Consider the following 17,500-nt stretch of genomic DNA (forward strand, 5'->3'; position numbering starts at 1 on the left):
TTCTCTTTGTCTCCGTTTGATCTTTATAATTGTCTTCGGCCTTGTTGCGCTTGAGTCATTTTTGGATAGAATCGATCAGCTTTTCCATGTTCCAATCTTCCCACCCCTCGTCTGTTCTCACTACATCGGGTTTCACTTGGGGGAGCTTGTTTAAGGTTGACAGTAAAGTTTGTAACGCGTCATAATTCTCGCTCAACTTCTCATAAAATTCACGCACCCTTTCGTAATTTGATCCTCTGGTCACTGGCAAGTTAATTATCTCTTCCATGTGTGCAGTGATAACAGTTTTACTCTGTCCAAACTCAGTTTTCAACCTTTCCCATGCGGTTTTGTACCCCAGCGCACCCGGCTTTAAATTAGCTAATCTACTTCTCACCTTTGGGGGCCACCAGCTCCAAAAGATATCCGTATTTCTCTTCGTCGGATAATGGCTTATCGTGTATTTGTGATGTAAACATGTTTTGAAACCTGATCCAGTCAGCTGGAGTGCCATTGAAAGGGGTTATATTGAGCTCTGGCAGCTTCGCACGGGCGGCCTTCGCGGCTTTTTCCATTTCGATTTTCTTTTCCGCCATTTCCAATTCCGCTCTCATCTTTTCTTCCCAAAGTTCCTTCTCTTGTTGCTGGATCTCGCGTCTAAATTGCTCCTCCTGCTCGAATTTGGCTCTGAGTTTCTTCTCTTCGGCCTTTTGACTTTTGCTTCGCTTTCTTTCCTCCAAGACCTTGCTCAGCTTGGTCCTTTTTCCACTGTCTCACGGCTCTCTGCGTCGATATTCTGCGGTCGATGTTAAGTTCTTGAAGTGTTGACATAAGGTCGTTTAGGCGGTCTTGAATTTCATCTGTTCGCTTGCACGTAATCGCAATCTCGTCGTAATAGCAACTTTCTAACGGCCCATCGCCTTCCTCTAAGTAGAACTTAAGTTTGTCAATCTCTTTCTTGATTTTCTTCTCGAGATCTTGTTCTTGTTCTGAAATGTTCGTCTCCTCTTGGTCGGATTTCTCTTTGTCTGAGTCTCCCATGTTTGTAGGAGGCCTTGTGTTGAAAATTTCATTCCTTTTCTCCCGGCGTCTCCTGGTCCCGGCACCACTTATGTCCCGAAGTTGTACGGCACACAAAAGCACTCACGATGTACAGACAATTCCCGGGTTTAATAACGAAAATGAAACAAAAATTACAAAATAACTGGTCTCACGATCCTCTTGTTGTTTGCGTTGTGTCTCCTCAAAAACCTTCCTATTTCACAATACTTCTCTGTCTCCTATTTCACTTGTCAATCATCTGAATACTAAATGTGACATCCGGTTGTAACGCTAGGCAGTCACGATAGTTCCGGTCACTTGCTCTATGAATAACTTTCACATGGCCAGCGGCCTACGTCTAATTTCTTTAGAAAATCAGAAATAAAAACATATTTTGCTGGAGTAACATTTCTGATAAATTGCTCTTCCATTCTCAATGATACTATCAACTGTTTGAGAGGTGCAATAGTTACAAGACGTTTGAGGTGGAAAAACAAACAGAATAAAATGACACAGCAGAACATTCTTTGCAAGAACAAAGATAAACATCATTTAAGTGCTCCTAGGGTCTAAAATTTTGGTTTCGAACATATAATGAATGAACAATGCTTCCACTGTTGCTTTACATTTCAATAATGTTAACACATTTTAATCTCATTATGTCATAAGTAACAGATGTTTGTGCACATATATTCTGAAAATGTTGTACCAAATTCATTAATGAATCTATTTCAATTGAAGTACATGTTGCAAATGGGTCCTATACCTAATAAATCTCTGCCATGAGAATAAAAAAATTTACACTTCCCATAAGGCAGACAGTATATTGCTACTGTGTAAAGTTCAAGTGTTGACATATATGCATGATAATTATCCATGTGCAAAGAATCAAAGGCAGCTAGCTAACATTGATATAACATAAGGAAAGTCTGAAATTATAGGAAGTGCACTATTTAGCAAACCACTATAACTATCACTGTATGTCAACTGATAATTAATGTAGCTTAAGTTATAACCATAACAGGCAAATCTGTCAAAAATAGGAGTCCCTGTTTGCATGATTGTGACAAAGCTGAATACATATTATTCCCTTTGTTTATAATTCAAGTCAGCTGAAGAGGTTATTGGATTCCTGAAATTTTAAACAAGTGCCGACAGAGACATTGCCACACGTTGTGTGCCTGCATTTGCCGTACCAAATACTTCAACATTACCTTGACTGTATGGTGCGGCAAAAGTTTTAGTTGGATCAACAATTCCTGGACCTGGGTTGTTTGTACGTCATTTGCGAGTCGAATTAACTCAGGAATGTAAAAGCGATACAAATAGATCTTTGTAAAGCCACAGATGATTAATTTGTTACATTTCATAAATGTGAACCAAACTTTTCAATACTGGCAAATAAATGGCCTCTAAGAAAACAAAAGTAAAACAGAAAACCAGAATTTTGAACCGTGAATATAGAATATAAACAGTTACGATCAGCGACAAACATTTTGGGAGATTTTTGCTACGTTCAATTTTGTTATTGTAAGTTTTGGCTGCACAAATAAATAGCAAAATCGAAAGTGACATCGCCGGAATTCAGCGGGCGCCGTGATTACTAGTAAGTTACCGCGGCATGTTTACTTGCCAAACAGTGAAGCATCAAATGATGGCAAGATACCGGGTTTTCGTAAGTTTCTTTTTCTGTCAAGTGTTATAAAGTTTGACAATAAATGAGCGAATTCAAAACAAAGATCACAATCGCCCACCATTGTTTCTGCAAAGTCAAAAATTTACTCTCCAAGAAGCGGTTATTTATCACCAGGTAATTCCATCATTTTGGAAACAGCAGCTACTTTATTATTCACCGGCGTCACAATTTTTTGCTGATTTTGGGGCTCATTTTGTTGAAACTCAAGCACGCTTCCAACAGACCTGTTTATTTTCATGAAACCTTTCCTGCTTACAGAGTTATACTGAAAATATCCTCCCGTATCACGTTTCAACCTTAAGCTCGAAAATTCAATACACAACATGATATAATTCACAAAGGCAGAAAATATCACAGAATCCTTTTCCAGTGAAACATTTTATTGAAACAAACAACATAAGATGCACTAAAACGCCATTCACGTTGCAATGACTTTCCATTGCTGGTTCACGAGAATAACAAACTCACGAGGCAGAATGTATATTTAATATTTAATTAAGTTAGCACAACACAAATACGCTAACCTCATTTTGACACGAAAATGCTTTACTATTGCCATAAAAACTATCCAGTTAAGCTCGCATATTATAAAACATGATGAATTCATAAAGGCCACCTTTTCCAGCGAACAATTTTTTGAACCTCTTCCTATTTCATTGCGTGCGTGAAGACAAGAAACTCAATCGTGTCAAATTACCATGTACTTCAGGTTCAAACCCTTTCCTGAAGAACATTTTCCTTGAATAACAAGAAAATGCTTTACTACTGCCATAAAAACTATCCAGCACACATATCATAAAACATGATGAATTCATAAAGGCCATCTTTTCCAGCGAACAATTTTTTGAAACAAACAACGTATTTGCTATTATTGCGTGCGTCAAGAGAAAAAAATCAATCGTGTCAAATATGCGCAATATTACAACAAACTAAAATTTCAGGATCAAACCGTTTCCATGAAGAACCTTTTCCTTGAATAATGAAGCACAAAATAGACGACAAGCTTTCTTTCAAATAATTCTTGGCTGTCACATTTCCAATTATGTTTTTACTGAAGACTGTGCAGAGTTGATCACAGATCCACTTAAGGCGTTCGATTCGTTCTCTGTCTTTGTTGAACCCGTAAGTTACCAGAGAATTTTCCATTTGGTTTCAGTGTTCTACATAACAGCACACTTGGTAAATATTATTTTAGAAATGCAGCTCACTTTGATTTCTGCTCGACGGGCGACAGATTGTTGTCGAAGGCCATTACTCGTCGCTTTTGAGATTCCAGGTGTTGGTTCACCGCCTGCCTAGTTTATCCAACTGACTTTCCATTATTGAGCTCCATAAGGGTATATTTTGTTTAAGGATCCACTAAAACGCCATTCGCGTTACATGACTTTCGACGCCATTGCAGGCTAAGTTAATGATTCTACTGTGTCCACCAGAGAAATCTACGCAGTTCCACTACCCTCTCGATCCTAAGAAAACACGCGTAGAAAGCTCTATGCACAAAGATACCACTTACCAAGGGAGTGACAGGCAAGACTTTTACCGACACGGAAGAAAAAAAAAAACACCGAACAAATGCCGTCCATTTTTAGACTGGGATTGGCATAAGGCAACCCAGTAATTAGGCCTAAGGTTAGCACTTTTGGGAGGCGTGGTGGCCTTATGGTTAGTGCGCTCGACTCCGGATCGAGTGGTCCGGGTTCGGGGCCTGGCAGAGGACATTGTGTTGTGTTCTTGGGCAAGACACTTTACTCTCACGGTGCCTCTCTCCACCCAGGTGTATAAATGGGTACCGGCGTAAGGCTGGGGGTAACCCTGCGATGGACTAGCATCCCATCCAGGGGGGAGTATAAATACTCCTAGTCGCTTCATGCTAATGAAACCGGAGATAAGCGCCGGCCTGATGAGCCTTCTGGCTCGTAAGCGGAGACTTTACCTTAGCACTTCTAAGGGGTTTGGGCCTTTTCAACAGTTACATCATAACCTTAGTCTGCATTTTACCCCTGGTCTGCCTACGGGTCTAAAGCATTGGGCACATTCCACAGGTCACTCGTTGGTTTTTAGGCCTAAAGTTAGCCAAATTGAGGGTTTTGGGTTACTTTCCGAAAGGTAAAACAATGGAATGTGGATCAGTATTTGTTCCTGAACAACTGAGTACGAATACAAGAAACCGAGTACTTTAGACCAGCCGCTGGTCTGCAGTCTGTATTTTACACTGCCCAACTTGAAAACCAACTCGAAATCCAACTCGAAAATCCAACTCGAAATCCAACTCGAAAATCCAACTCGAAATCCAACTCGAAATCCTAACTCGATAATTAGTCTGTGTCAGAGAGGCAATCGTTTGCCTCTCTTTTGCCTCTCTTTTCAAAATTTTGTCATAGTGTCAGGTAATTAAAAGAACCATCTGTCAACGCATTTCAAATAGTGGAACTAGGAAAAACAAGTTAATTTTAGAATGATACGGTGACTGCCTGATGTGACAGTCTTTGTGCAACATCCGCTTACAATACACCCTTTGACCTCTCTACTCTATTATGGAACGCACAAACAACATTCCATCACACCAGCCGAGTATCCCATTCTGATCCTCTGATATTTATACATTCGCAAAAACTATGAGAATAACCGTGAGAGTATGCAAAGAACCCATGTTTTAATGAGTAAACGACAGCATAAAATTAATGACATGTGTACGTTTTCTGCGCAGAGTATCTTTCCCTTATTTTTACTTCAGAATTAAGCTGTACTGAAGTTCGGTTTCATGGTCTGTATTATTCATTCGTCTGTGTGCGCTTTTTGGCGAGCGCCCAGTTTTTAATTGTTTATGAGCCAATCGTAAAAAAGTTACCTAATTTTACATCATCCGACCCTAGGACAGCGTCGGTAAAATGTACTGACATCTTTTGAGAATTTTGGTCATCCGTCCTTCTGCAGGACTAACTATAGCATGTGATAACTAAAGGGCCACTATAGTAATAGGTGTTACCCTCTTTAAATAAAGGTTATTATTAAAGTATTTTCAGTTAGAGATATGCATTTTTTGCGATACTAGAACAAAGTAATTTATGTCACGCGGAGATTGAAGAACAATTTGACTCGGTGGTCAAAGACTGAACATATACGGTTGAATGATGACCCACAAGAAAAGTACTCGACTCGAAGGCTGTGACTGTAAGATCACTTCCACGACGTGTACGTGACGTCATTTAGGGTATCAATACCCATGCAAATATGCATGCAAATAACAACAGTTTAGATGTACTACGGACGTCGTGCTTTAAAACGTTAAAAACAGACTCAATGTATTCACCTAACACAGCAGAGTGAGGTTCCCCAGCATATTTAGTTCTGTACTCTCCCAGAAGTGTGCCGTTGTCTCCATGTTTCAGAGAAATCTCGTCACCCAGTTGATTATACCATTTGCCATCTAGAGTCTTACAGTTCTTCCCTGCTGAAAGCCACGCTAGAGCAAGAGTTAAAAAAGCAAACGAGAACAAACCTGAGAAAACCGACATTCTGCTATCTTGTCTCTCGCCGTCAAAGCTAATGGTTTTAAAATGAATGCAGGCGCTAGGGGCAAGCGTGTGACGCGGATATGATTAAAAGAACCATCAGTCAACGCATTTCAAATAGTGGATCTGGGAAAAACAAGTTAATTTTAGAATGATACGGTGACTGCCTGATGTGACAGTCTTTGTACAACATCCGCTACATCTACCCTTTGACCTCTCTATTCTATTATGGAACACACAAACAACATTCCGACACGTTGCCAAACTTCTCGTCAAGAGCCACAAATTTGTTTAATTTCCCGACCGACAAAGCCATCCCTGACAACGCAAATGGTTCCGAAAATCTCTTCCTCCTGTAAAAGAAATGTTTAATATTTCCGCTCTGATATTCCCAACCTCCCCAGTTAAGCCCCCTAGGGAAAAGGCCCTGAGGACGAGGTTGGCACACTGCATAATGCAATACAATACAATACAATAATTTATTAAACTCTCCCCAAAGGAAATTTTCAGAGCTTAAAGATTATTAGATTATTAGTTCCTTATCGAGCTTTATTTCAAGACAGCTCGTCTTACAGTCTAAGTCACGTGTATTTGCACACACTTGATATATCCAAGTTTACATTAAAGCAAAATTACAACTGAAAATCGAACTGAACGTTCCTCTCTTTGTCGCTTTAGGTTTCGTTTTTCTTTCCGTGGAATGATCTCCCTGTTTTGTGGATGAACAATAACAAAGCGCGTGGACTCGCCCCCTTTCCTCGCCAAAAAATCCAAGTGGAGAGCCCTACATCTTTATCAAATTACTAGTCTTTTATTTAAAATGACGAAATCAGATTCGAAACAAATTATTCAATGTTTATCCCAGTTTGTTCGAATAAGAGCTGAAGAAATCAATGATGAATACTAAACATCCGAAACTCAGGATCCTTGGAAGTTCTGTTAAGAGAAAATTTCGAGTCTGTGGCAATTAAAATCGCAACATCATTGAACGGTTCTTTCTTTTGTTTTTGCCCGGTATGGCTCAGAGGCCACCGTGCCTATTCAGTTTGTTCACCCATTTCACACCACGTGACTAGTTATGACGTATGAAACTAAAAAGGTCCAAAACATGTACACAGACGAGTCAAGAAGGACTGGAAGGAAGCAAATAATTTCTCATTCTGCCAACCAAGTGAGCGGCAAGTAAGTAGCTTCTAAGCAAAAAGCATTAAGGTATCAGACGAAAAAATTGATTTGGTTTCGAATTTGGTTTCCTGCCATTTCAGCCTTGGCCAAGCGATTATAGAGTTCCTTGTTATTATGTTCGTAGCTTTTTTCTAGAGTATAGAGTATCAAAATACCCCACTTGTAATACCTCAAAAATCAAAACAACGAAAGATGTGGATTGATAATAGAATGTTTAGACATCAAAGACTTCAATAGGACAATTGTATTGACTGTACTCCTTGAAGACGACTCTGTCACGCCATGATAAGACGCTGGTTTTCACTAGCGACGGAGTCGGAGTTGGAGTCGGAGTCGTAATCAGAAGCGTAGAGCGATATGATTTTAGTGAAAATCAAACTGTCGGAGTCGGAAGAAGAATACCTATTCCGCTTATGACTCCGTCGCTTACGATCCAGTGAAAACTGCATTGTCGGAGTCGGAAGCAGAGCGGAAGAATAAACCAATCACAACCCTCGATTCCATGCATTGTGGTTGTAAAACAAAATAAAACAAGGCGCCTCCAAAGGCGTATCCGTGGAATGCGCAAACAGTTGACAGAAATTGTCGACTTACAGTGAACTTCAAGTACAGGTAAACTTCGGAAAATGGCGAGAGATTACCAGAAAGATACATTTGTAATATAACTTGAAGTTGTCTGTTGTAAAAACTCATTATTAATGTTACTAAATTTGCAAATGCAAACAAGGAAGCCCTATTAGCGGGTTCTCGGGATACGGGATCTTTCATTTATTTACTTTTTGGAATGAGACTTTATTTAAATCCTACAGTTTTACTTCCTTCCTTAACTATGTTCATCCAAAAATTACAAAATCAGCCTTAAATCATCCGAAAAACTTATTACAGATCACAGTTCAACAACTTATCATCCTGGGCCAGTTGTTCAAAAGCCGATTAATGCCAATCTCAGGTTTAAAATGAACAAATGAGTTTTATTCTCTACTCCCAAATGCTGTTCAAGGCTGACATTCCGTGAAACTTTACATTAGAAGAAGAAGTCAATAAGCACAGGAAACTTTCACCAAAAAGTTGAAAACATGAAACAAAAGTTTATGCTAATCCTGGATTAAGGTAATCGGCTTTCGAACAACCGGGCCATGTATTCGAATTCCGGTTCCGTAATCCTGGTTTAGTTTCTTGCAAACTGTTTAAATCTGCCGTGGCGAAGACAAGAAGACAACATGTGAACTCCATTTCTCAGAATGCTCAAAAATGTAAAATTCCGTAATTGCGCTTTCTATAGTCCAGTCCAAAGTTCTAGTTTTACAGTTCCATAATCTTGATTTCAGTATTAGAGTAACTTGGTACCAAACGTTTCACAATAACTTGAAATCTTGTCAAGGAAAAAGCTTAAATCCAGTAGTCCAGTCTCGGTTAAAATCGCCAAAACTCTTTCTATTATCGATTCAAAACTAAGCGTATACTCTGAGCTTCAGACAGCTTTCCAAAACCAATTTGCATTAAAGTCAAGCCCTTTCCAGCGGGGTTAGTAACTGGATGGGAGACGCCAAAAGATGCAACTTGCTGTCAGGAACATACGACCAAAAATTATATTTTAATGCCCAAAAATGCGAACTAAGCAAGGTACAGATTTTGTTAGCCTGCCTCACATGTATGCAAAACAAATATTGACGCAAAAGTAAATAAACAATGATATGTAGTTTTTAAGGAGAGCAGAAGGAACTTTTACGAAGTGTCGATCGATAATAAGACAATTTGCGAGATGAAGACATCATAAATTTTGTGCCACGAATATAATACAAGTTACCATCAGCGAAAAACATTTCGGGAGATTTTTGTACGTTCAATTTGAGTTCAATTTTTCTATCGTACTTTTGGTCGTACAAGTAAAATCACAAAATCGAAAGTGACATCGATTTTAGCGGCCGCCTGTGATCAAGTTACCTTGCGTGTTTAATACTGACAACTCACGAAACAAAGGATGCATCTGTGACAAAATGACGGCAAGATACCAGGTTTTTGTTAGTTTACTTTTTTTCTTTCAAGTTTTAATACAGTTCGACAAGATACATGTGCGAATTTAACACAAAGATCTCAATCGTTGATGTTAGCCCAGGTGTCAGCTGAAGTTAAGCTCCTCCGAATGAGGTTAGTACTTGGATGGTGGACCGCCGCGAAGTCCCCGATACGGACATCAGTAATTCGTTTTTTTTTAAACTTGATTTCATTTTTTATTTTGTTTGGCCGTTGAAAGCTATTTTCTTATTTTCTTTCTACGTCAAAACGGCTGAACAAACCGGTTCCCAAGAAATATTAGAGTATTCGTGCTATGCAAAATACTTCTAATGAAGTATTCGTTCTGTGCAAAATACCGTAATGTTCACAGCGGAATACACAAGTATAAGTACGAAGCAAACTTAGAAATAACGTAGAAAATTCTTCTTACCTTTAAAGCTTGTCTTTCTCAAAGAAAAAACATCATCAATATTTTAATACTGTGTCAATCATGGCCGGCGGAAAGATTCCACAATAAATAATTGCTTTCCTCATTACAACAGAACTGTGTCGCGGTGGCCGAGTGGTCTAATGCGCGCATATGATAGCGAAGCGCAGGACAAGTATATAGTTTCTAAATGGGGCAGGGAAGTTCGGATATACTGAAGGGAATAAAAGAAAATGACCCGATCGAAGCTTATTTCAATCAGCAATAAAAGCAAGATGACACACGCTAACACCAACAACACCAACCCGGTTTCACTGGCGAAAAATGTCTGCGCATGAGTCGCGCGATATGGCACGTGACGACACCGCGGCAAAATGAGTGCGCATGCTCCGCTTCGAACACATTTGATTCATTTGATTCGAGCTTTTGAGGTTTATTCGGCGGTGAAGGAAAAGTTCTATTGGATCTTTTAAGATGATCAAGATCTCACGCTCAACAGGGACTCGACAGAAAAACTAAACAGTAGTTCCGAGTTGTTTCCAACGAGAAAGTCAAAAGAGGTAAGCTTATTTTAGGCATGAAATATTTATTTGTTTATGTCGTTTCCATGGAAGTTATCTTTGCCAAACCATGTTTGCTCGTGTTTCGGTCACACCGTTGAAGACCTAAAAGTTGTTAATTTTAAACTGATGACATTTTTCGTTTACTGTTTTTCGCCTAAGGGCAATTCCTCTTAAGAGGCGGAGGGTTTTGACAAAACAGAAGTTTTAACCTCTGACATGTGATATGAGAGCCATGGATTTTTCTGTGACCTGGTTCTCCACAGCAAGAGCAATGGTTTGTGTGGTAGATGTTGGTGCTCTCTCTTTTCCAGCTCTGTGTTGCTTTGCAGGACACACTAGGTTATTGATCTCTAGATTTCTGTTGATTTCATTGTCCCAGTCATCAAATCTTGTGGAAACTGTTGATATCTGGCTGGCTGTCATTTTGACTGTCATTACTGCAACTGTTTTTATCTGCATTGTTAGACAAAACCTCTTATTAAGGGAGTCAGTTAAGCTGTTTAGTTTTTTTATAAAGGGATCTTTACAAATAGGGCACAGATTTCCATGTTTTTTTCAAGTATCTTAAGTGACATCTGTGCATGAAAATGACCAAGTGATAATAATATTATTGTTTTACTTATGAACAGTTTCCTGTTGTTTCTTAAACATGTCATTTATTCTTATTCCAGTGCTTCAGTCTAAAACTCTTCCTGGTGTGTGTGTGCTGATCTGGTCAAACCATGCATGGCAAGCAACATTCCAGATTGTTTTCAGAGATTGTGATGAGGATGTCAGCGTTGAATATTTTATTGGTTTTGTGATGAAAAAAGCCAGGGTTGTTATTCATCTCTCATTTTTTCCTGCATGAGTTCCTGCATGATGACAACAGTATTACTGCAAATTAAACATCACAGATGTGAGAATGTCAGTGATTAATACAAGATGGTTTCCAAACAGCTCTTCAAAATTGTCTAGAAAAGGGACGATAATTATTTACTTGCCACACCTTCTAAGTCAGTGTTTGAACAAGCAAATATAATTTGGTTTTTTAATTCAAGTAAACTGTCTTACTTTCATTAATACAGCTGTATGTTATTGTAGTCTTTCTCCTGCTGAGCATGGGTTTGGATATTAACTTCTGAGAATGCTCCTACTTGTAATATTCTTAATAATGAATATACAGTACTTACAACAATAAAATTAGAGAGATATTTGAGTTACTGTATATTGTGTTTTGTGGTAACACATACCATAGTAGTTGTTGTGGTTGTTGTTGTTGAAAAGGAATCAGATAGAGTCATTGTGGGTCCAGATAGAGCCATTGTGGGACTATAATTGGGTAGTGAAACTGGATCAGTTGTGCATAATAAAATGTTAGAGTATGAAGCAGAATGCCTCTAGTCTTGCTGGTTGTATGATTACATTCCTCTCTCAGTATCTTTACACACAGTGCAAAATTTAGGCTGGATTTTTGCTGGTGCAATGCATGCAAAAGTGAAATCAGTGTTTTCCAAACACATGCAGGTGAATGGTTTCTTATTTCATTATCATGATTCTCATGTCTCCCCACCCTCATCCCAGCAAGGCTCTACAAGGTGATCGACAAAGCTGGAGAAAAAATTACAGTTACCAGCCAGCTGCAGGAAAAATACTGGAAAAATATTTTCAACGATGGACCACTACCAGACTCCAATTAAAAGGGAAACATCAAGTAGCATTGGAGTCAAATTTATACTTAGTTTCAAAACTTTTTTGCGATCCTCTCTTAAAATTAAGACTTATTTTCTTTATTTTATTGCCTCGCTCTTGTAAAAGTAACTAGTGTTGTAAAATATGAGAATGGAGGGCAGGTAAGTGACTTATCCAAGTTGCCGAATGAGTGGGATGCGGGCATGAAAAGAACTTAAGCTTATTTCTCACTTTCAAATGATTCCAATGAAACAAACAGACGATTTCCTCATTTAACAGGAGCAACATAAGCCATCTTCGCAGAAGGAATTATCATTCTGCCCTTGCAAAGATGTTTACCCGGCGTTTTCCTTCTCAGTGCACAGTTTTACCCCCAGAGGTTTACCAACGCAGAGACCATCGCGACTAATAACATTACGAACTTCGTCCTTTTGCTCTAGCGCTCGAATGCAAGGTAAAATTCTCTGGGTTTGAAGTATAGTTTTTTGGTTTGAAAAGACACATGGAAGATTAGTCTTTCAGGAAGCTCTCTTCAAAATTTAAACCTTATCAAAGTAGTATTGTCCTTATCATCGCAAAATGAAAACAAACACAGAGAATTTAAATTGCCGCCATTTTGCCGCGCTGTTGTTTCTATTGCAAATTTAATTGGTACCAGTCCCTCGCGCGTGGAAACGATTCGCGCGTGGCTCAAGCCTGCGCACTCATTTTGCCGCGGTGTCGCACGTGACGACACTTGATGTTTCCCTTTTACTTGGAGTTTGGTAGTGGTCCATCGTTGAAAATATTTTTCCAGTATTTCTCCTGTAGCTGGCTGGTAACTATAATTTTTTTCTCCAGCTTTGTTGATCACCTTGTAGAGCCTTGCTGGGATGAGGGTGGGGAGACATGAGAATCATGATAATGAAATAAGAAACCATTCACCTGCATGTGTTTGGAAAATACTGATTTTGGGGCATTGCACCAGCAAAAATCTAGCCTAAATTTTGCACTGTGTGTAAAGATACTGAGAGAGGAATGTAATCATACATCCAGCAAGACTAGAGGCATTCTGCTTCATACTCTAACATTTTATTATGCACAACTGATCCAGTTTCACTACCCAATGATAGACCCACAATGACTCTATCAACAACAACAACAACAACAACAACCACAACAACTACTATGGTATGTGTTACCACAAAACACAATATACAGTAACTCAAATATCTCTATAATTTTATTGTTGTAAGTACCGTATATTCATTATTAAGACTATTACAAGTAGGAGCATTCTCAGAAGTTAATATCCAAACTAATGCTTAGCAAGAGAAAGACTAGAATAACATACAGCTGTATTAATGAAAGTAAGACAGTTTACTTGGATTAAAAAACCCAATTACATTTGCTTGTTCAAACATTGACTTAGAAGGTGTGGAAAGTAAATAATTATCGTCCCTTTTCTAGACAATTTTGAAGAGCTGTTTGGAAACCATCTTGTTTTAATCACTGACATGCTCACATCTGTGATGTTTAATTTGCAGTAATACTGTTGTCATCATGCAGGATCTCATGCAGGAAAAAATGAGAGATGAATAACAACCCTAGCTTTTTTCATCACAAAACCAATAAAATATTCAACGCTGAAATCCTCATCACAATCTCTGAAAACAATCTGGAATGTTGCTTGCCATGCATGGTTTGACCAGATCAGCACACACACAAAAGGAAGAGTTTTAGACTTAAGCACTGGAATAAGAATAAATGACATGTTTAAGAAACAACAGGAAACTGATCAAAGTAAAACAATAATATTTAATATTATCACTTGGTCATTTTCATGCACAGATGTCACTTAAGATACTTGAAAAAAACATGGAAATCTGTGCCCTATTTGTAAAGATCCCTTTATAAAAAAAACTAAACAACTTAACTGACTCCCTTAATAAGAGGTTTTGTCTAACAATGCAGATAAAAACAGTTGCTCACATCTTGAAAGTAATGACAGTCAAAATGACAGCCAACCAGATATCAACACTTTCCACAAGATTTCTTCAGGTCAGATGACTGGAACAATGAAATCAACAGAAATCTAGAGATCAATTAAACTTAATCATACCACAACCTGGTGTGTCCTGCAAAGCAACACAGAGCTGGAAAAGAAAGAGCATCACCATCTACCATACAAACCATTGCTCTTGCTATGAAGAACCAGGTCACAGAAAAATCCATGGCTCTCGTATCACATGTCAGAGGTTAAAACTTCTGTTTTGTCAAAACCCTCCGCGTTTTTAGAGGAATTGCCCTTAGGCGAAAAACAGTAAACGAAAAATGTTATCAGTTTAAAATTTACAACTTTTAGGTCTTCAACGGTGTGACCGAAACACGAGCAAACAGACCGTCGAGCAAACATGGTTTGGCAAAGATAACTTCCATGGAAACGACATAAACAAATAAATATTTCATGCCTAAAATAAGCTTACCTCTTTTGACTTTCTCGTTGGAAACAACTCGGAACTACTGCTTAGTTTTTCTGTCGAGTCTATGTTGAGCGTGAGATCTTGATCATCAAAAGGTCCAATAGAACTTTTCGTTCACCGCCGAATAAACTCAAACACAAAGCGCTCAAAAGCTCGAATCAAATGAATCAAATGTGTTCGAAGCGGAGCATGCGCACTCATTTTGCCGCGGTGTCACGTGACGACACTTCACTGGCGAAAAATGTCTGCGCATGAGTCGCGCGATATGTCACGTGACGCGTTTCCGGGACGATCATTGGCTCTCGTGAAAAAAACACTCCCGAGGAGAACAGAACAAAGGCTGCCTTTTGAGAATCGGTAGCTTGTTGGTTTCCGTCCTTTTTAGAGCGATCAAGGCTAGTTTTAACGCCAGTGTCAAGTGGAATGTATTCTTAGAGAACGTCTATGTTGTGTAAATCGTTTAAAAGTCCAATCCAACGAGCATCCTCGGAAAATTTGCTCCTGGAAAATTTTATTTCGTGGGAAAAGAGCTGCGAAACAGGTGAGTTTTTTACGTAATTTTTGATGTGGAAAGTTTGTTGCCACCGGGTACAAAAAGTTACTGTAATGTACAGAAAGGAGGATTCCTAAGGTTTCCGTTCATGTGTGAATTGGCTTGTACCAGGTGGCAGGGAAATGGTAATATTGTTCAACGTGAAGGTTATTTTTTTCTGCGTTACACCTTACGATCGGCACCTCTACATGAATGATCAATGATTCGATCAGATATGAATTTGATTTTGACTGTGATTGTTTCATTGGGAACGTAACCCTAGTATCAAATATTTGAAATAGCTGCTTTTAAGGTCATTTATATTCCCTTTTCTGGTGAATGTCTAAGTTATTATACTTTTTAGCAGTCACAACTCAACGATCCTTGCGTTCAAGTACATGTAGTTACCAAGTTATGGATTTGCAATTAATTTGAGTTTAAAATCAAAATCAAAATCCATGTTAGTTAAAATAATTTTTGGAAGAACAGACGTGTAGGTACAGATGTATATAGGTATCTATAGATTCAGGTTTTTTTAGACTATTGTTTTCTGGAAGCATTAATGATGTAATTTTGGTTTTAGGGGACTGTCATGTGTTGTTGGCTCAAGGAAATTCTGTTTTGAATCAAGTATGGTTGACAGTGGATAGTTGTTCCGTTATGTGTAGATATCCTATGTCTGTCACATAGTTAGTTTTAAGCTTTTATTTCCTGTAGTGTATCTTTATTATAGCTAGCACAAGAATGTATTATTGCTTTAATATTGATTGTGTTTGAATAAAGGATATTGTTGTCTTGTCTTGTAGATAAGGCAAAACAGCCTCAGTTGTATTTGCATTATTATTTCTTAGACTGTAACTTTTAAAGGACAAACCATTAAAAAGTGCACATAGTTTGCAGGAGTCCAGGAAAATTATTCCAAATATTCATTGATTTGAAGTTCCTGAAGCAGGTACAGTGTAAATCTTGAAGAGTTTACGTAACGATATTTGGAATATACAGCATTTCTATTTGGGAATGTTTAAGTCCACAGAATTATTATTCTTTATGTTGAGAAGTACTGTAAGAGCTGTCAGGTAACTCAGATGGAAATTTGACAGACCTTAGCTGTAATTCAAATTATTAGTACAGTTTTGGTTGTTAGTGGAACATAATATTTTATTGGGACATTTTTTAGTGAGTGATTAAGCCATTGACTCCTGGGGATTCCCCATTGACAAGTAAAATTGTCTGGTGTTAGACAGAGTAAAATGCTAAGTATGGCCGGTTTAGGGGTGAAAGGGTTAAAGTGCTATTATAAGTTTGACTTTCTTTTTCTTCATTTGAACCAAAACAAGTGATTAATCATCACCTCCACCATGCTTTGCTTTGCATTGCTTTGGCTTTTAGAACAAAGTATCAAAGTTGAAGCTGGTGGCTCAAGGAGTAAACTATAAAGACTATAATGGTATTTGAGTATTATTGTAGAACAAATTTGCCTATATCATCAAAGTCATTAAATCAATGGGAATCCAAACATGAGGATGCAGTTTGCTCAGGAGGGGTTTTCCCTATAAAAATGGCAGGCCACTTATTGGAATTTTTTTAAAAACAACCCTTAATTAAAGGTAACAGAACCTTGTTTTGTGGATGTAGGCTAAAGAAATCTGACCCCTTAGAGGAACCAGTTGTAAAGTTACAAATGACTGGCAAATAACTTTTACTTATGAATTTTTCATAAGTAAAAGTTATTTGCTCGTGTACCAAATTGTCTTACAGTTCCAGTCATTTTTCAGATTGATAGCCAAAAATGTACTGTAGCAACTCCGCCAGCTGTTTGGTCTCAGCATCATAAGCAGTACAAATCCACAATTTTTTCTTCAAAAAGGAACAAAAAGAACCCCTGTCATTTTCGTAAGAGAGTCCCCCTTGGGGCAGTTTGTTTACTTTACCACCATTGTTTAATACTATCCAGGAAGTAGATTACAATGGAAATAGATTACAATTTGAAAAAATATGCCACTTTTTTTTACTTCTTACACTTACTGCATTCAACTTTAATTTATTCATCCTTGGAAATGGTAGGACTGGTTAGTATTCTTTAAGGCAATTGCTAAAAATTCATTGCACCTAACGTTGAAATATTTTTTACATATGGAAAGGTAACTGGAGTTATTTCTGTGATTAGTCTTCTCCAGAAAACTCTAACATGGGATGACACCCCTTTCAAATGTAGCTTTGTATGCTTTTGCTCAATGACTTTGAACAATTATTACAGAAATATGAAGTTATGGAGTTTTTTAAAAGCTAAATCTAACAGAAGGGGATTAAAATTATTGAAACCACTGTGTTGCAACCAGAGTCTACAAAGAGAGGTTAAATAATTTATTGCACTGGAAGTATTTAGTAGGCCAGCATGAAATTTGTTTTGGATTAT

The 17,500-nt window shown here is 38.2% G+C and overlaps 2 protein-coding genes and 1 long non-coding RNA gene across 5 annotated transcripts in view; 1 reads left to right on the top strand and 2 right to left on the bottom strand.

The window, feature by feature from the left end:
• The window catches only part of LOC138018347 (uncharacterized), a 14,620-nt gene extending 8,257 nt beyond the window's left edge, over positions 1-6,363 (bottom strand). The window contains exon 1 of the mRNA XM_068864953.1: positions 6,027-6,363. Within this exon, the coding sequence (XP_068721054.1) occupies positions 6,027-6,231 (205 nt within the window). The 5' untranslated portion in view covers positions 6,232-6,363. The remainder of the gene's footprint in view (positions 1-6,026) is intronic.
• A 931-nt stretch (positions 6,364-7,294) lies between these two features.
• LOC138018850 (acyl-coenzyme A synthetase ACSM4, mitochondrial-like) overlaps positions 7,295-17,500 on the top strand; it is a 49,436-nt gene continuing 39,230 nt past the window's right edge. For all 3 annotated transcript variants that reach the window (XM_068865531.1, XM_068865530.1, XM_068865529.1), the window contains exon 1: positions 7,295-7,410. The gene's annotated coding sequence lies outside the window, so the exon portion shown is untranslated. The remainder of the gene's footprint in view (positions 7,411-17,500) is intronic.
• Positions 13,064-15,092, bottom strand: LOC138018858 (uncharacterized). The gene is made up of 3 exons (XR_011126075.1): positions 14,263-15,092; positions 14,062-14,139; positions 13,064-13,821 (listed from the first exon to the last, which is right to left on the bottom strand). It is a non-coding gene; the product is annotated as an uncharacterized lncRNA (long non-coding RNA).

The sequence above is a fragment of the Montipora capricornis genome, chromosome 10 (genome assembly GCF_036669925.1).
Source record: "Montipora capricornis isolate CH-2021 chromosome 10, ASM3666992v2, whole genome shotgun sequence".
Classification (NCBI taxonomy): Eukaryota; Metazoa; Cnidaria; class Anthozoa; order Scleractinia; family Acroporidae; genus Montipora; species Montipora capricornis.